The 14,688-nt window shown below is 33.0% G+C and overlaps 2 protein-coding genes and 1 long non-coding RNA gene across 7 annotated transcripts; 2 read left to right on the top strand and 1 right to left on the bottom strand.

Annotated features, from left to right (window-relative positions):
• Positions 1–665: 665 nt before the first annotated feature.
• LOC101215984 (LEAF RUST 10 DISEASE-RESISTANCE LOCUS RECEPTOR-LIKE PROTEIN KINASE-like 1.4) lies at positions 666–9,489 on the bottom strand. 2 transcript variants are annotated; one of them, XM_011651625.2, is made up of 4 exons: positions 8,382–9,489; positions 3,181–3,228; positions 2,435–2,788; positions 666–1,854 (listed from the first exon to the last, which is right to left on the bottom strand). In XM_011651625.2, the coding sequence occupies exons 1-4, from the start codon at positions 9,133–9,135 to the stop codon at positions 920–922; spliced, it is 2,091 nt and encodes a 696-aa protein (XP_011649927.1). In that variant the 5' UTR covers positions 9,136–9,489; the 3' UTR covers positions 666–919. The 2 variants fall into 2 exon arrangements, with proteins under 2 accessions (XP_011649927.1, XP_004138806.1); XM_004138758.3 differs by lacking the exon at positions 8,382–9,489 and adding an exon at positions 5,320–6,712 and having other exon boundaries at positions 698–1,854.
• Positions 4,088–8,050, top strand: LOC105434679. 4 transcript variants are annotated; one of them, XR_968785.2, is made up of 4 exons: positions 4,088–4,339; positions 4,422–4,607; positions 6,712–6,830; positions 7,600–8,050. It is a non-coding gene; the product is annotated as an uncharacterized LOC105434679 (long non-coding RNA). The 4 variants fall into 4 exon arrangements; XR_004214508.1 differs by having other exon boundaries at positions 4,090–4,339; positions 6,720–6,830; positions 7,566–8,050; XR_968784.2 differs by having other exon boundaries at positions 4,093–4,339; positions 6,720–6,830.
• A 3,437-nt stretch (positions 9,490–12,926) lies between the features above and the next one.
• Positions 12,927–14,401, top strand: LOC101215025. The gene has a single exon (XM_004138586.3). The coding sequence runs from the start codon at positions 13,179–13,181 to the stop codon at positions 13,671–13,673; it is 495 nt and encodes a 164-aa protein (XP_004138634.1). The 5' UTR covers positions 12,927–13,178; the 3' UTR covers positions 13,674–14,401.
• Positions 14,402–14,688: the final 287 nt, after the last annotated feature.

Here is a 14,688-nt window from a genome sequence, read left to right as displayed (position 1 = left end):
TGTGACCCATTAATCATACTTAAAAAATTCCTCTAACTTTCCTTACTTCTTCTCGCCAAACTCCGTTATGCGAAAAACCTTACTTGTCCAACCTTTCTTGCAAGCAACCTTATCGTGTGGTTACACTTACAATTTAAAAGTTCAACCTTTCTTGCAAGCAACCTTATCGTGTGGTTACACTTACAATTTAAAAGTTCACCTTGCGAACCACTTTAAACACAACCTTTTCATCGTCTAATTAACCTCTTCAAAAGTCTCCTCGTAGTCTTGTTAAAACAACCTCTTAGCTCACAATCTTAAATTTCCTATTTTCCTCACGAAATCCTTCTCCGCAAAATACTTGATTCTAATCGTGAAGATCATACAAAACGCCAACTCTAACCCTTAGTCAAAACTTTCACTTCTTAACTTAATTTTTAGGTACTAGACTCTTACACAAAATCTAACTAAATAATTCCACTTTTTTCTTGTATTTATCTTTTTTATCTTTTTCTAACTTATGACCTATTTCCTTAGATCCAAATTCATCCACAGCATGGATATTCAATTATGTCTTTATAAAGACCTCAAACATTCACTTCTCTATCTAATTTTTGTGAGTAGATAATTAGTATGGAAAAACATAATGAAGATTTTCTTTAAAGCTTAGAGACTTGTAATGAAGCTTTTCTTTAAAGCTTAGAGACTCATAGACATGTTTAGAGTCTAGAGATTAAATAGGTTGGAATATTAAATGTGTAGTTTTGTTGACAAACATAATTACATCACAATCAAATCTTAATCCAAAATGAAGGCAATGCATATATAAAAGAAGGCAAATTACAGTTTCTACTATAAACAAACTACTCAATAATCATACACAATATGCTATCAAAATATGAGACCCTATGAAGATACAAAAAGAAGTATAGATCTCAATTCACAAGGAACCTGTGGTGGTTGAGCTGCTAACCCAGTTGTTAGCTATGACCGAATTTGGCGAAAATGAGGGTGGTGCTTTCTTTATGAGCTCGATATCGTCTCCAACCACTCCTATATCGATAACTTTAGCCATCTCAGAATTGGATTTTTCATTCTCAATCTTTCTTAGTACCTCCACCACTTCGTCCATTGTAGGCCTCAAGTCCCTTTCCTGTTGAAGGCAGAGAAAAGCCAACTCTGCAACTGATGTTGTTGCACTCCTAACTTCATGATTCTCGTTGAAACCGAGCTTTGGATCGACCAATTCATCCAATGCTTGGCTTCGTATTTTACTGATTGCCATATTGCTTAAGTTGATATCATGTCGCGTCCTATCTGTGTCGACTGCTCTTAGCGAAGATATAAGCTCAATCAAAACAACTCCAAAGCTATATACATCGCTCTTAGTTGTTAGTTGATAACATTGATAGTATTCGGGATCAACATAGCCTGGTGTGCCTTGTGGGGCAGTGGACACATGAGTTACATCCGTAGGGAACAGCCTTGAGAGGCCAAAATCAGCCACTTTGACAGTGAAGTTGTTGTCAAGGAGAATGTTAGTGGTTTTGACATCGCGATGGATGATTTCTGAATGGTGGAGGTACATGAGTGCATTTGCTGTTTCAATGGCGATCCGCAACCGAATTGGCCAACTAAGCAAACCCAATTTCATCCGTGATCCGTGGAGATGGTCGGCTACGGTTCCATTGGGAATGTATTCATATACAAGGAGAAGGCCTTGGCTATATCTGGACGTGCAGCCATAGAGTTTCACAAGGTTATCGTGTTGTAAATGAGCAAGGATGTCCACCTCATTCATGAACTGTTCCACTCGTTTGCAATTATGTTCATATAGACGCTTCACAGCAACTTCACGCCCATCAACAAGCTTCCCTGATTACACGCAAAGCACATTCAATCAAATGTTTGAAGATAGGGAAACATAAATGCATGTAGAGTTTGTTCGAACTTTTTTTCCGATGTGAAATTTTCCTCAATGTAACAAAATGTTCAAACTACGCAAATTTTTATACTTTCAAGTGATGTCTATTTAGTTATTTTATTATTTTAAAAGGTTTTGAACATTTGGTTTTGTGACTGATCAGTCTCCTATACCTACTATTAATCCGTTAGTTTAAAGTTATATGGCATCAACATCAGACCTAGACTCATGATTGAAAGTTAAAAAGTTTATTAAAACATTTTTAAGAGTCAAAGACTATATACACACCACTTGAAATTCAAGTTCGGATGTACATGAAGATTTGTAAAGTTCAACTACTTAATAGGCATACCCCTAAAAGTAAAAGTAAGCTAGGAGACAAAATTAAACCACATTAGGTGTTCGAGTTTTCTAAACAAAGATATGACTAAAAATTAACATGTTACCCAATATTATAAGGGAAATGTAACCTCACTTGCAATATCTTTAACAAATAACAATATCATAACAAAGATGATAAAAGTTTCATACCATAGTAAACAGTGCCAAATCCTCCATCGCCAAGCTCTCGAGAACGGTCAAACTTATTGGTAGCTGTTTCAAGTTCAGCATAATTGAATACTCGAATGGCATGGTTGGTGGTGGTAGGTGTTTCGATATCAGATTTGGAAGAGGGATAAGAAGGAATGCTCTGACTCTGAAAGGAATTCAAAAGAGGAGCAGGAGGCAAATCTTTGTTTGAAGTAGAATCAGAAACACGAGGAGAAGGCCCAGCTTCTTTGCTTACAGATCCAATTGGATATTGCTTCTTCTTTTTCCGAAAACAAAGAAAGATGCAGCATCCTATAATTGTTGCAGCCAAACATGCTCCTCCAATTGAAACACCTAACCATATAAAAGAAATAAACAATAATGTTTTCCCTAAAACAAAAAACTGCAAAGCTATGTTTTTCTTGCCTTTTAATCGTTAAACTTTCATAGTAATTTCATTTATAGCTCTTCCAACTCTACAATAATTATGCTTTATTAGCATCTCAAGTTTCCGATATATATGGCTCCTAATGTTATCACAGTAGACATTTAGTTAACAGATAAATGAATAAAAGATGTATCTATATATTAATTTTCTTTTAAATATATTATTCGAAAAACTAACAATGAACTTTATCAGGTCTAAAGTAACTATTTTACGGCAAGTCTATAGACTATAAGGTTACAGGTTGAGGGATCAAAGTATGAGATATAAACATATATAAATATATTCCCTTTTAACTTACCAATGATAAGGGGTTTCACTTTTTCCTTCTTGGACTTCTTTGAGTCGTCTGCAAATTTTTACAAGATCAAGGACACATCAGTTCGAACTCAAATCTAGAAAGAATTAACACATAAGAAAGATAATACGTTAGAGAGTTGGGAAACGAAAACAGGAATTTATCTCTCTTCTAATTAATTAAGCATAGTATGACGTTGAGACATTATACATTTATTCTTGATGTGTTCAGAAAGCCAATAATAACCTATTTACTGTTATCAAAGTAATTAATATTCAATATATTCAAGCTTATGCATAATGCATCCATAAGTGAATTTTTGGTAAGTTGTTTTTTTTTTCTCATAAAAGAAGGGTTTGTGATGGGAAGAATTGTTAAGCATTTTTTTTTTTTTTTTTAATTTAGTCCTAGATTTTTAAAAATTACGTTTTTAGTCAACAAATATTGAATTTCTTTTCAATTTAATCAATAGATTTCAAAATGTCTCTTTGAGATTTTAGTTTTGTTTGAATAAGTTTCCAAAATTTTGAGTTTAACATTTTTTCAGCTTAATTTTTTTACCAAATTCTCACTTTTAACCCTTTACAATACATCTATTTATTAATTAAAAATAATTATGAAATAAATTCTATTAATCTTATTAATTATGAAACTTAAATAGTTATGATTATTTTAATTATTTAAAATTAACTAATATACAAACAGAAGTGATAATTTAATAAATAAAAAAAAAATAAACGCGTAAATCTCAAATTTTCATGGAAACACAACTCAAAGAATTAAAATTAAAAATGGATGAATCTAATATTCTAATATAAAGAATACTTTTAAACCTTAGATTTTTCTAAGAAAAGAAAAAGGATCTTAGAACTTTTGTAGTCAATAGCCAGAAAGGCCCACACACAAAGTTGAAAATTTAGTCCTTAAACAGGTAATTCAACCTGTACCTAACATATAAAACCTAATTCTCTCCTACAAAAGAAAAGAAAAGCATAAGAAATGAAAAATCTAAATCTGTTCAGACTCGAACTGAAGCCGACGAGTAACACAAAGAGAAACATGGGGTGAGCGACTCAAGCGAAAATGGGAAAGATCTCAGTGTCCAAGTTTCGGTTTTAAGTCAGACGCGACGTCGTTTAGCAAATCAGGATGATGAGACAAGGTAAAACACTCGAAACATAAGTGATGTAATTTCAATTTACTTTCTTTTACGAATATTAAGTTTGAAGAATATTATATTGTAGAGACTGGAAAGAACAACATGGCATTTGCTGATTTGAGTTCAGTGGTTTGGTGGAATTCAAAGTCCGCACCTACTTCCTTCTACTGGAGCTTCAGGGTTGGCTCTAGGCTATCTACGACTGACTTCGTCTTTAGGTTTGGTGGGAAAAATGGCCCTTCAAAATATTGAAAATAAAGAAGAATTCAAGGTTTGTTTGATAATTTATTTTTTTCGTTTATGCTTGTTTGCTGTAATTTTTTATTAAAATTCTAAAAACAAAAACAAGTTTTTTTATAAATTTTATTTTTATTTTTTTGGTTTTCTCAAAACTGGATAACCAAATAAGGATAGATGGGTTTTTTTTTATAGATGGGTTGTGGTGTATATACGCTTACTTTTCAAATATACAAAAAAAAGGTAATACCTATTTGATAATCATTTGGTTTTTGAAACTATACTTGTTTTCACGTCACTTTAGTATTTATCTTTTCAATGAAGCATTTGAAATAATAGCCAAATTATAGAAAATGTTGGCTTAAATTTTCAAAACAACTCTTGGAAATAACAAAATGAAGAAAGTGTTTCTAAACCTTAAAAACTAAAACCAAATGGAGCTTAAAATGGTTATCTCAAACCGGCGTTCCGACAGTTTTGTTCTTTATTCATGACAAAAATCAGGATTTTGTTCAAGGGAAAATAATAATCAAAGATCATAGGAGAATTACTGGGAGGCGGAAACCCCGGAAGCTCTTTTGGGAGAAATGAATTGAACATCTAGTAGGGTAAAGAGAAAACTTGAGCCTTGATTGAATCAACTTAGCTTCTGAATGAACCAATTCTATATGAAGAAGAATCTATGTTTTCCAAAGAAAAACACTGAAAAGGATTGTGGGTTAGAGTGGGAATTCGATGGTACATACCTGAAGGTGTTGATCCACAAGTGGTTTTAAAGGCTCCATCCAAACAATAGCAAGCGAATTCACCCAAACTTGGTTTCGAACCACACTGGCCACCCGAGTTTTGACACTGGTAACACAAGCTATTGTCTATCCTCCATTGCAACTCAAATCCAGTTTCGAGAGCTTTTATTAGATTATCCGCACTTGGCTTGCTCTTTAGAGTTTGCATCTCTGATTGAGAGATTGCAACATCAACACCATGGTTGCATCTCACGTTGTTTAAGGTATCACTATCGGTATCCTGTGTTACGATGAGGTTAACATAATATGTACTGTTTATATTGCAACTAAACCTTCCAGGAAGCTTAGGCGGCAAGGATGAACAGTCATACAGTAGCTTTAGGGGTTGAGTGTTTGAGCTGTAGTAGAAGATGTTCGAGTCAAACGTGCTGTTTTTCAAGTACCGTGGACAAGTATTGTTCTCTATTCTAGCTACCGTCAAAGCCTGTGTGTTGGTGTCAATCTCGAGAACTCGATAGGTGGTGGACTCGATTTCGATTTTTACAGCTTCATCTTCGCAGGTCAACTTAAAACTTGGATGGCCGCAGTAATCAGGCCGATTCGGACCCCAAAAAGGATAACCGAGATTTGAATATCTGAAGCAGTTCAATGATGAGTAGCAGTTCAAATATTTATCCTCATCATCATCATCATCATCACATGAAATAATCAGTGGTTGGATTAGAACTGTTGCTATGAATGTCAAAACTAGAAGCAAGGTTTTGGAGGGACTGGTAGGCATCTTTTTTTTACAGGGGTATGTAAATTTAGAGCTATCAAATGGAGAAGAATGGATGAAATGGTTTAGTCTCTCATCAGGAATGATGATTTCATTGAAGGACTTTAACGAACTGGGATGTGAAGTTTCGTCAAAGAGAAGCTTCCGTAAGTGATACTCTTCCAATGCCAGTCAATCAACGTTTAGCTCAACTAACTGGGTCCAAATAATCCACATCCTATTTGTCACAGCACATCTATCTCTTTCTCTACCTAGGCAGGGGGGCTCAAACGAAGAAAAAAGTCTGCCTGCCTAATAGTCGTCCTAGATCAAAAAAATTATCTAAACAAGTTGATGAAATTGTAAAGTCCGTTTTACTTTAATCTCTCAGACTTCTGAAGTGGAAAGATTATAGATACAAGTTAAAATGTAAAAAATTTCCCCATGCAACACCTAGAAATTCCATTTCACTTTGAACTCTTCAACCCATCCAAGTGAACGCTTCAAATGGTGGCCCAACCTCATCGATCACTTACTTAAACCCTGTATTTGTATGTAGACTGTGGTGCAATTATTGCTACAGAATAGGGTTAATGGATACCAACCATGTGGCAACTGAACTATTGATTTTTTAGTATTGTAGGATAGAAGTTGGAGTCCGCCGTGGCAGAGAAAATAAGACATTCTAGGAGATTTTCTACTGAATAATTTCGACAGGGAGTAGAAGATGCAGGCCAGCCATCAAAGACATTAGGTGACAAAATTATTGAATAAATATATATACACACACGTGTACACTACTATACGAATGCAGTTGATTACAATATTGTTTGTTTCTTTATATTACTTAAATATTGGGGCAAATTTCTTTGTTTTTTTCTCAAGTACAATAACTGGGATATGAAATTTTGAACTTTCCACGTCGAGGGATGAGGTACATGTCAATAGCTGTTGACTATATTTGACTTTTTCGCCATCCCTACAAATATTTTTGAATTGTGGATCAACTATGAAAACATAAACTGATATTTGACTACTAGCTCCTAAACATTTGGATGGTGATCGAAGACTCAAACAGATCCTTCAGTATTTGAAAAGAATGTGTACACACATCTACATTCTATACCACCCAGACACACTAAGACTTTGAATATTAACTTTCAGTTTTTGTAATCACCATTTGAGGGGTAAATACGGTTATTGACTTCCTAAGACTTTATAATCATTTTATTTGTCAATAACGAGGTTTAAAGTGAATATTCTGAGGTTCCACTATACAGTTTTTTTTTTCTACATATATGCCTACTATAGATAGATGAGGACCGGCCATTAACCTAAAAGAACTTCTGTTGATCAAGTTCAGTGACTGATACTCTGATTGTGATGGCTTCATCTTCTGAATAAAACTTAATTTAATGTTTATGATTAAAATGTTATTTTTAAAACTCGGGATAAGTTTTTGTTTCTTATATATTATAATCGTTGACAGCTTTTTGTGATTTTCATGTTTTCGGCTGAAAAAGTGACTAGGAAAAAGTACCAATGGAAAGCTAGGAGGAACCATCATCATAACTGAGCAGACATGGCCATTTATTCTTATAATGAAGCTTAATCAGTGTCTGTATATGTTAACTTCCAACAAATATGATGTCTCCAGGCGTACTTTGAGGTATGTAGTCGATTTCTTGTAAATACATATGCTGTTGAGATTTTCATCGTTCTTGAGTGTGATCATTACCAAGAGAAATTGTTGCTAAGAACGTGGGATCCTCTGTGAAAAGCTAGACAGAATAACCATCACGTCTGACTGTCTAAGGATTTAGATATTAGAAAAAAAACCCATTCTTTTCTAGGAGAATCTAGGGGCTTGTTGGAACCATTTTCAAAACTATAGACAGCTTTTGGACACTGTTGATTATTGTAATTTGTGTGTTACGTAGTTTTAATAATTTGTGTGTTAAGTAGTTTTAATAATTTGTGTGTTACATAGTTTTAATAATTTGTGTTTGAGGTGTCGAATATTTTAGTTTGAATAGAAAATAGAAACACCGTAACAAAGAGGAAAAACAAGGATGAATATGAAATAGTAAAACACTGTGCTGCTTAACAAGGAGGGATTTGAAAAGAGTAAGACTATAGTTAAATTATAGGTTATAATGGTAAGAGACACTAACTATTACAAACATGGTGCGAGCTAACTAATCAATGAGTACTACCCAGAAGGAAACCTATCAGAACAGAAGTTATATTGCATAACTTTTAAAGGGAAAACAAGGACAGTTGAGGACAAAGTTTGTGTACATACCGGAGGGCAGCGCTGTCTTTGGCTCATCTGCATAATTTGGCGATTGAGTAACAGATGAGGAAGAGCAGGAAGCAATCCCAATAGATGAAAATTGACAGCAGCACCTTGTTTGACCCAATTGCAAGTCATAAAAATAAAGACCACCACGTTCTTTGCAATGGCTACATACTTGACCATCTACCTTCCGGCCTGGCTTTTTAAACTCTGATATATCGTGCGCTACCTTTTGCAAATCACCACGAACTTCTTCTACCGACCATGGCACTACCAAACTTAACCAACAATAATTTACGTCAGGATTAAATGGCATGTACCTAAATTCATTTCGAGAGCAAGTAGGTCTTTCTGATTGGGGATTCGGGCAGTCATAAGATACAGGAATTATCGCATAGATTGAAGTTGACAAACTATTATTTCCTAGCGAACAAAATCGATATGAATATCCGATTTCAGCTATTATAAGAATTTGATCATTCATACTAAAACCCAGGATTTCGTAATTTGCTCCCACAATTTCTATGGTCACTGGGCTTCGATCGCAATTGAGCTTCATTGGCTCGGGATAACCACCACAAAATTCTGTTCCATTATATCTCCAGAGAAGAGGATATCTGTTGTGAAGAATACTGCCGCAATTAAACGGATATTGGCAGTTGAAGAACCATTGGTCATATACAGAGGAGGAGGAAGCAGGGGAGGTGAGGAGGAGAGTAATGAAGAGGAATAAAGGGGAAAAGAGGGGATTGATCTCCATTGAAGAGATTTGATTAAGGATGATATGGATTTTTGGAAAAGAGAGATGAAAACATGATATAGGAATGATTTAGAAACAAAAGTTGAAGCAATGTCATGTAGAAATGGAAGGCGGAAGTTGGTAGACGCGCAGTTGACTTCATACTTTTGGTATTCCTTCTTCATTTTCATACTCTTTCCACTTTTCTGCAACACATCAAACTTCACTCTCCACTTCTTCCACATTTCATACTTTTCATCTTTTCCTTTTTCATCCTCAACATTCTTTCGGATGTCTACTCTCTTACTAGAAACTAACAATTACACATAGTAAAAGAAAAGGAAGCCTAACAACACCTCAAAAGTTAGAAATAAAAGAAAAAATGCTTTTCAAGTACTTTAGCAAATGAATGATTTCACATTAGCAATGTTAAAGTTAATTATACGTTGTATTGATTAAAAACACCGACTATTATAACTAAACTTTCAACCACGAAGCTTTCTTGAAGTTGGGTCAAACAACCCTAATAAACTCCCTAAATCAATCCCTTTTTATGGGTTTAGGATTTTCTTATCTTCTAGGTGTGGTTTTTGAATTTGGAATAGTTTAGGTATTTGGAATGTTAGAAATTTTCTATTTAAATATATAATACACGACATGTTTAGTAAATGTGGATTTTTTTTTTTTCTAAAGAAAAGTACGAAATAAAAATGGAAAATTTCTATCGACCTTTATTTATTGATTGATTGGGATAGTGTATTGTGTTTCTTGGTTTTTGGCCCATGATTTACTCCATCATACTTTCTAGTCTTTCTAGTCGTAAAGTCATGACCATGGCATTTGAATTCTTTCTTTCAATTAATATGTTTGATCCAATCTTTCTATTTTCTTTACATTTTGGAGTATGAACATTGGACTAAAAGCTCTAAATCACAAGGTAGAGCTCATAAATGTATTGCTTCCACTCTTTCTTTATTTTACTAAAATAAATAAATGTAAAACTACAATTTCTTGATTGGTTCGTTGCAATGAAATCTTGAGTCTTTTTTATTGAAACTTTTGTTACCTTAAATGATTTTATAAAAGTGATTATAAATTATAATCGTGACATTAACATTAAAATATCCTAAAATTAATTTTAAAACTATATGTCATTTTTCATTAACTAACTAACGGAAGATTGAACTAATTTTAAATTTTCAAAGATTAAGCGGAATTCTAAAATATAAAGTCCAAAGAAATTAATTATTGAAATATTCAATATTCAATTCTATTATTATTATTATTATTATTATTATGAATTTCTACGGTTGATGTCATTTCAATTTTGTCACTCTTATTTTGTCCTATGTGAATAATATTTTATGTAAATTTCCTTTAGTTAAAATACATTTTCTCGTAATTCTTTACTTTAATCATCATAATTATTATTTAATAGATTAATAATACAACTTCAATTATCTTAATTAAACCTTTTCAAATAAAATTTTAGGGTAATTCTAATAGTAATTAATTTTTTAAAAAAATGGCAAAATAGGATAGTAACAAAAAAAAAAAAAAATCTGAAAATGTTGTTGTTAATTAAAAAAACAAATTTAGAGTTTAGAGTTTAGTACTAAATTTTTGGCAAAAATAGATTAGAATTCTAAAAAAAGTGATAGAGTGAAAAAGAGGTAGCATCCATGACCGAGCAGTGGACGACAACAGGTGATAGGAGAACTCGTTGGATATAGTGGTCAACCGAATAAATTAAAAGGAAAGAGGTGTGAAGGTGCTAGATGGAAGATTAAAGAAAACGTTTGAGAATTAGAGAAACGTTTGAATTTAGAATAAATTGTGTGTTAGGTTCACGATTTTACGATTCCACTCTCGTCCATATTTTTTTTCCTACTCTTATTTATTAAAAAAAAAAATCAAAATTTCATTATATGAAATAACAAACATTATATGAAAGATTAAAACAAATATTTAAATATGGACAAAATTATAAATTTTAAAATAAGTCCATAAGTTTTAAAAGTCTTATATGCTATTTTATTTTTATTATTTTTGTGTCTACCAACATTTTTAAAACTTTAAATTTTAGATTTAATAAGCCCATAAATTTCAATTTGCACTTATAAAAACTTAGGATAACACAAGTCCATAAATTTTAATTTACACTAAAATAAAAAAGACTTAATAACTTATGACAAACCTAAGTCCATAAATTTATTTGGAAATAAATTTGAGATAGCTACTCAACACAATAAACACAAATGTTTTAACTTTTAAGAGTGAAAAGTAAATTTGCATAATTACCTTCCATTTGTTTATTATTTATTTTTTAAAAAATATTCACGGACACTCAAAAGTTACAATATTACCCAAACTTTTTTCCATGTTTCAAAATTGCAATTATAATAATTTTAAATAGAACTTAAGAAATTGATTAATGATGACTTAAGTATCCTCGACTTTGTTAGAAGTATATATATATAATATATTCTTTTTTATATGAAGCATAAATATTTTATGTGAGGTAGAAAAGTGACATTGAATACGTATTAATACGGATACTTTTAAAATACGAATAAAACTTATGACTAACCAAAAATACAAAAAGCCCACTACCGTAGCCCAAAACTAATACGAAGAAGAAACATCAAACCTTCAAATTATCTTATATTCATTTTCACCCCGGAGTCTCATAAAGTCACAAAAACATACATAACCCGTTCGAATAATTTCAACCATTCAACAAAAACAAGTTTCACTATACCACTACTCTTAACTTCATAGTTTGTATTTTTCAAGTGGATTACATTTAGAATGTTTCACACGTATACTAATTCTTTTATCTATATTCATATCATGTATATCTATTTCGATGTATCAAAGCTTTTTTTTTTCTTTTTACTGGATAGGGGTATGCATCGATTGATCAGAATTAGTTTTCTGACAATAACTGTATCATCGAATATACTATAATCAGTTTAGTAAATGTGTAAATCAACTCCAACCTTAAAGGAGTATAAATCTATTGTCGATCAGTGATTTAGGTCAGTTTAAGCCTTCAATTTTTTTTTTTTTTGTAATATTGTTGGTTTAGATTTTCTCAAATGGAACATAAATCAAACGCCTTCGATTCAATTAATTTTGATTATCTTACTATTAGATGATAGAGGTGAAAGAATAACCGACAATTTGAATAACCCGAACTACCTAACTCGTGTTATAAGAGTTAAGTTGGATTGAATTCAAAATTTTGGTCTTTTTTTGAGTTGGGTTGGGGTTGAAAATATTGCTTCAACCCAACCTAACCCGAATTATATATATATATGTGTGTGTGTTTATATATTTATATTTTATTTATTACTAATTAGTAAAAGTAAATTTAGGTCACGCAACCTTACTTCATTAACATACTTCACGTCGCGCCTCATATCTCTCTTGTCTCAACTTCTCATCTCACACCTCTCCTTCCGAGTGTTTATCGTTTCCAACTGTCTCATTTTTTTTTTCAAACTCGACAAACCAATCGAACATATTAAAAAATATGAATTGGATTGAAAATGTAAGATATGTCAATCGAACATATTAAAAAATATGAATTGGATTGAAAATGTAAGATATATTCGAGTCGAATATGTTTAGACGTATATTGAAAGGGCAAAGGGAACGAGGTTTTGTGAGTAGAAATGTAAATATAAAATTTGGAAGGATGTGAATCCAAGTTCCTAGGACCCGCCACGTGTAAACAATGGCTAACCCTACGGTATAAACCTCCAAAGAAGATAACAAATAAATAAATATAAATATTTTTGTTCGCTGCTGCTCTCCTCTTCTCTCTCTCCAACTCCAAAGAGTAAAGAAGAACCCTTCAAAGGATCCAAAATTCACATCACACACTTCTTCTTACTTCTCACTTCTTCTCACTTCTCATCCCTAATTCATTATTCAGATTCTTCAGATCTCTCTCTCTCTCTCTCTCTCTCTCTCTCTCATACAGTTTCCTCAATTTCTTATTCCAATTTTCTGTTTCACACAACACAAATACACACCAACGAATCTCTCAAATCTCCATGGCTACTTTGCATAAATTCAAGCTCTTAGCCTCTCAATGTGCCGTCGCTGGTAGCCCTACTCGAAGCCCCAACGCTAGTCCCCTCATCCATCTCCGTCGTCGCCGCCGTAAAACCCTAAGAATGCTCCTCAATCGCACCGATCGCCGCCGATTTCCCTTCCAAGATAACTCCGCCGACTCTCAAGATCTCGACGACCACGACCACGACCACGACGACAACCACAATTTGATTCCGGAGAAAAACGAGAAGGAGGTTCGAGCCAGACGAAAACTCAAGGATTTGTTCGTCTCCTCGCCGCCGCCGCTTGAGGATAGGCTCTCCGATAGAAGAATCGAAGAACAGGAAGCATTCCTAACATCGACCAACACTAACGCCGCTGGAATCAGTTCTCCATCTACCACTCGCCGCTCTCTTAGACCTGTATCGGCGACATTCCGGTACAGATTTCTCAGGCGAGCTTGGCGGCCAGTGCTCGTTGCCATCCCCGAGTAGAAGATTCTCCTCTCCGGTAAAATCTGTACGAAGAAATTCCATAATTTTTGCCTTAATAATTATCATTATTATTATTTTTTAAAATTTTCATAACATTTTTTCCCTAATAAATTCCGACGAGTCGTCTAGCGGTGGGGAGAAGAAAAAAAGTGACCAATGTAAATACAAAAATAATTACCAATGTTAATTATAATTAAAAAAATTTTTAAAAAAGAGTTATTATCATTATTACTGAAAAAAAAAAAGTAATTAAAAATTGGCGCCGTATTTTTGCTAATGTGCGCCGTAGTTGCGAAAGGACGTAACGGCCACGCGACGTTGACAGGTGACCAATCCGTTAACGGAAAATGAATATTTTCATCGATTTTAAAAACAAAAGAAAACGGTTAGCGTTAGTGAATATGAATTAATGAAAAAGATCTGTTTTGGGAGTGAGGGAAGAAAGAAATTGTAACTTAGCGGTTAATTAAATGGTAATTTAGAGATTTTGAATTTAATTAATGTCTCCACGTGTGTTTGTTTAGAAGTGTGATGGGGGAGGAGAGGTGTGTGTATATGTAAATTAATTTAATACTTAATGTTTAAAAAGAAGAAGAAAAGAAAAAAAAAAAAAAAAAGGTCACATGGGTCATTATGTGTGTGTACTTTAGAGTAGCACGATTTTAGGAAAATGTAAATCATGATGTGGAAGAATGTGGAGCACCAGATCAAAGTCATTATTAACCTTATAATTCCACTTCATCTAGTTTTTCTTTTCATCAATCCCTTTGAATTAATTGGGTTATCTCAATTTAAAAGTACAAAATTAGGTATTAAATTCATTTTGTATAATTAAACGTGGGTTTTGGAAACCATTTTTTGAAGAGTTATTTGAATTTGATTATTTTTCAAATTCACTTCAAAAACCAAAAGAAAAATAATACTGTTTTGCAGCTTTTTAGTTATGGGATAATAGAGAGATGTTTTGTTTCCGAACATAAATTATATCTATATATATTTTGATGTAAGAAATACT

This window comes from Cucumis sativus, chromosome 2, assembly GCF_000004075.3.
Source record: "Cucumis sativus cultivar 9930 chromosome 2, Cucumber_9930_V3, whole genome shotgun sequence".
NCBI lineage: Eukaryota > Viridiplantae > Streptophyta > Magnoliopsida > Cucurbitales > Cucurbitaceae > Cucumis > Cucumis sativus.
This window is presented reverse-complemented; position numbering and strand designations above follow the sequence as displayed.

What these genes read in the sequence shown, in the direction of transcription:
- LOC101215984 (XM_004138758.3), bottom strand. Translation starts at nt 6,100, where the DNA reads ATGCCTACCAGTCCCTCCAAAACCTTGCTTCTAGTTTTGACATTCATA. An exon ending in TTGTGGATCAACACCTTCAG is followed by an intron (nt 3,229 to 5,319) that starts GTATGTACCATC and finishes AAAAATTTGCAG; the next exon opens with ACGACTCAAAGAAGTCCAAG. An exon ending in AGTGAAACCCCTTATCATTG is followed by an intron (nt 2,789 to 3,180) that starts GTAAGTTAAAAG and finishes TTATATGGTTAG; the next exon opens with GTGTTTCAATTGGAGGAGCA.
- LOC101215025 (XM_004138586.3), top strand. Translation starts at nt 13,179, where the DNA reads ATGGCTACTTTGCATAAATTCAAGCTCTTAGCCTCTCAATGTGCCGTC.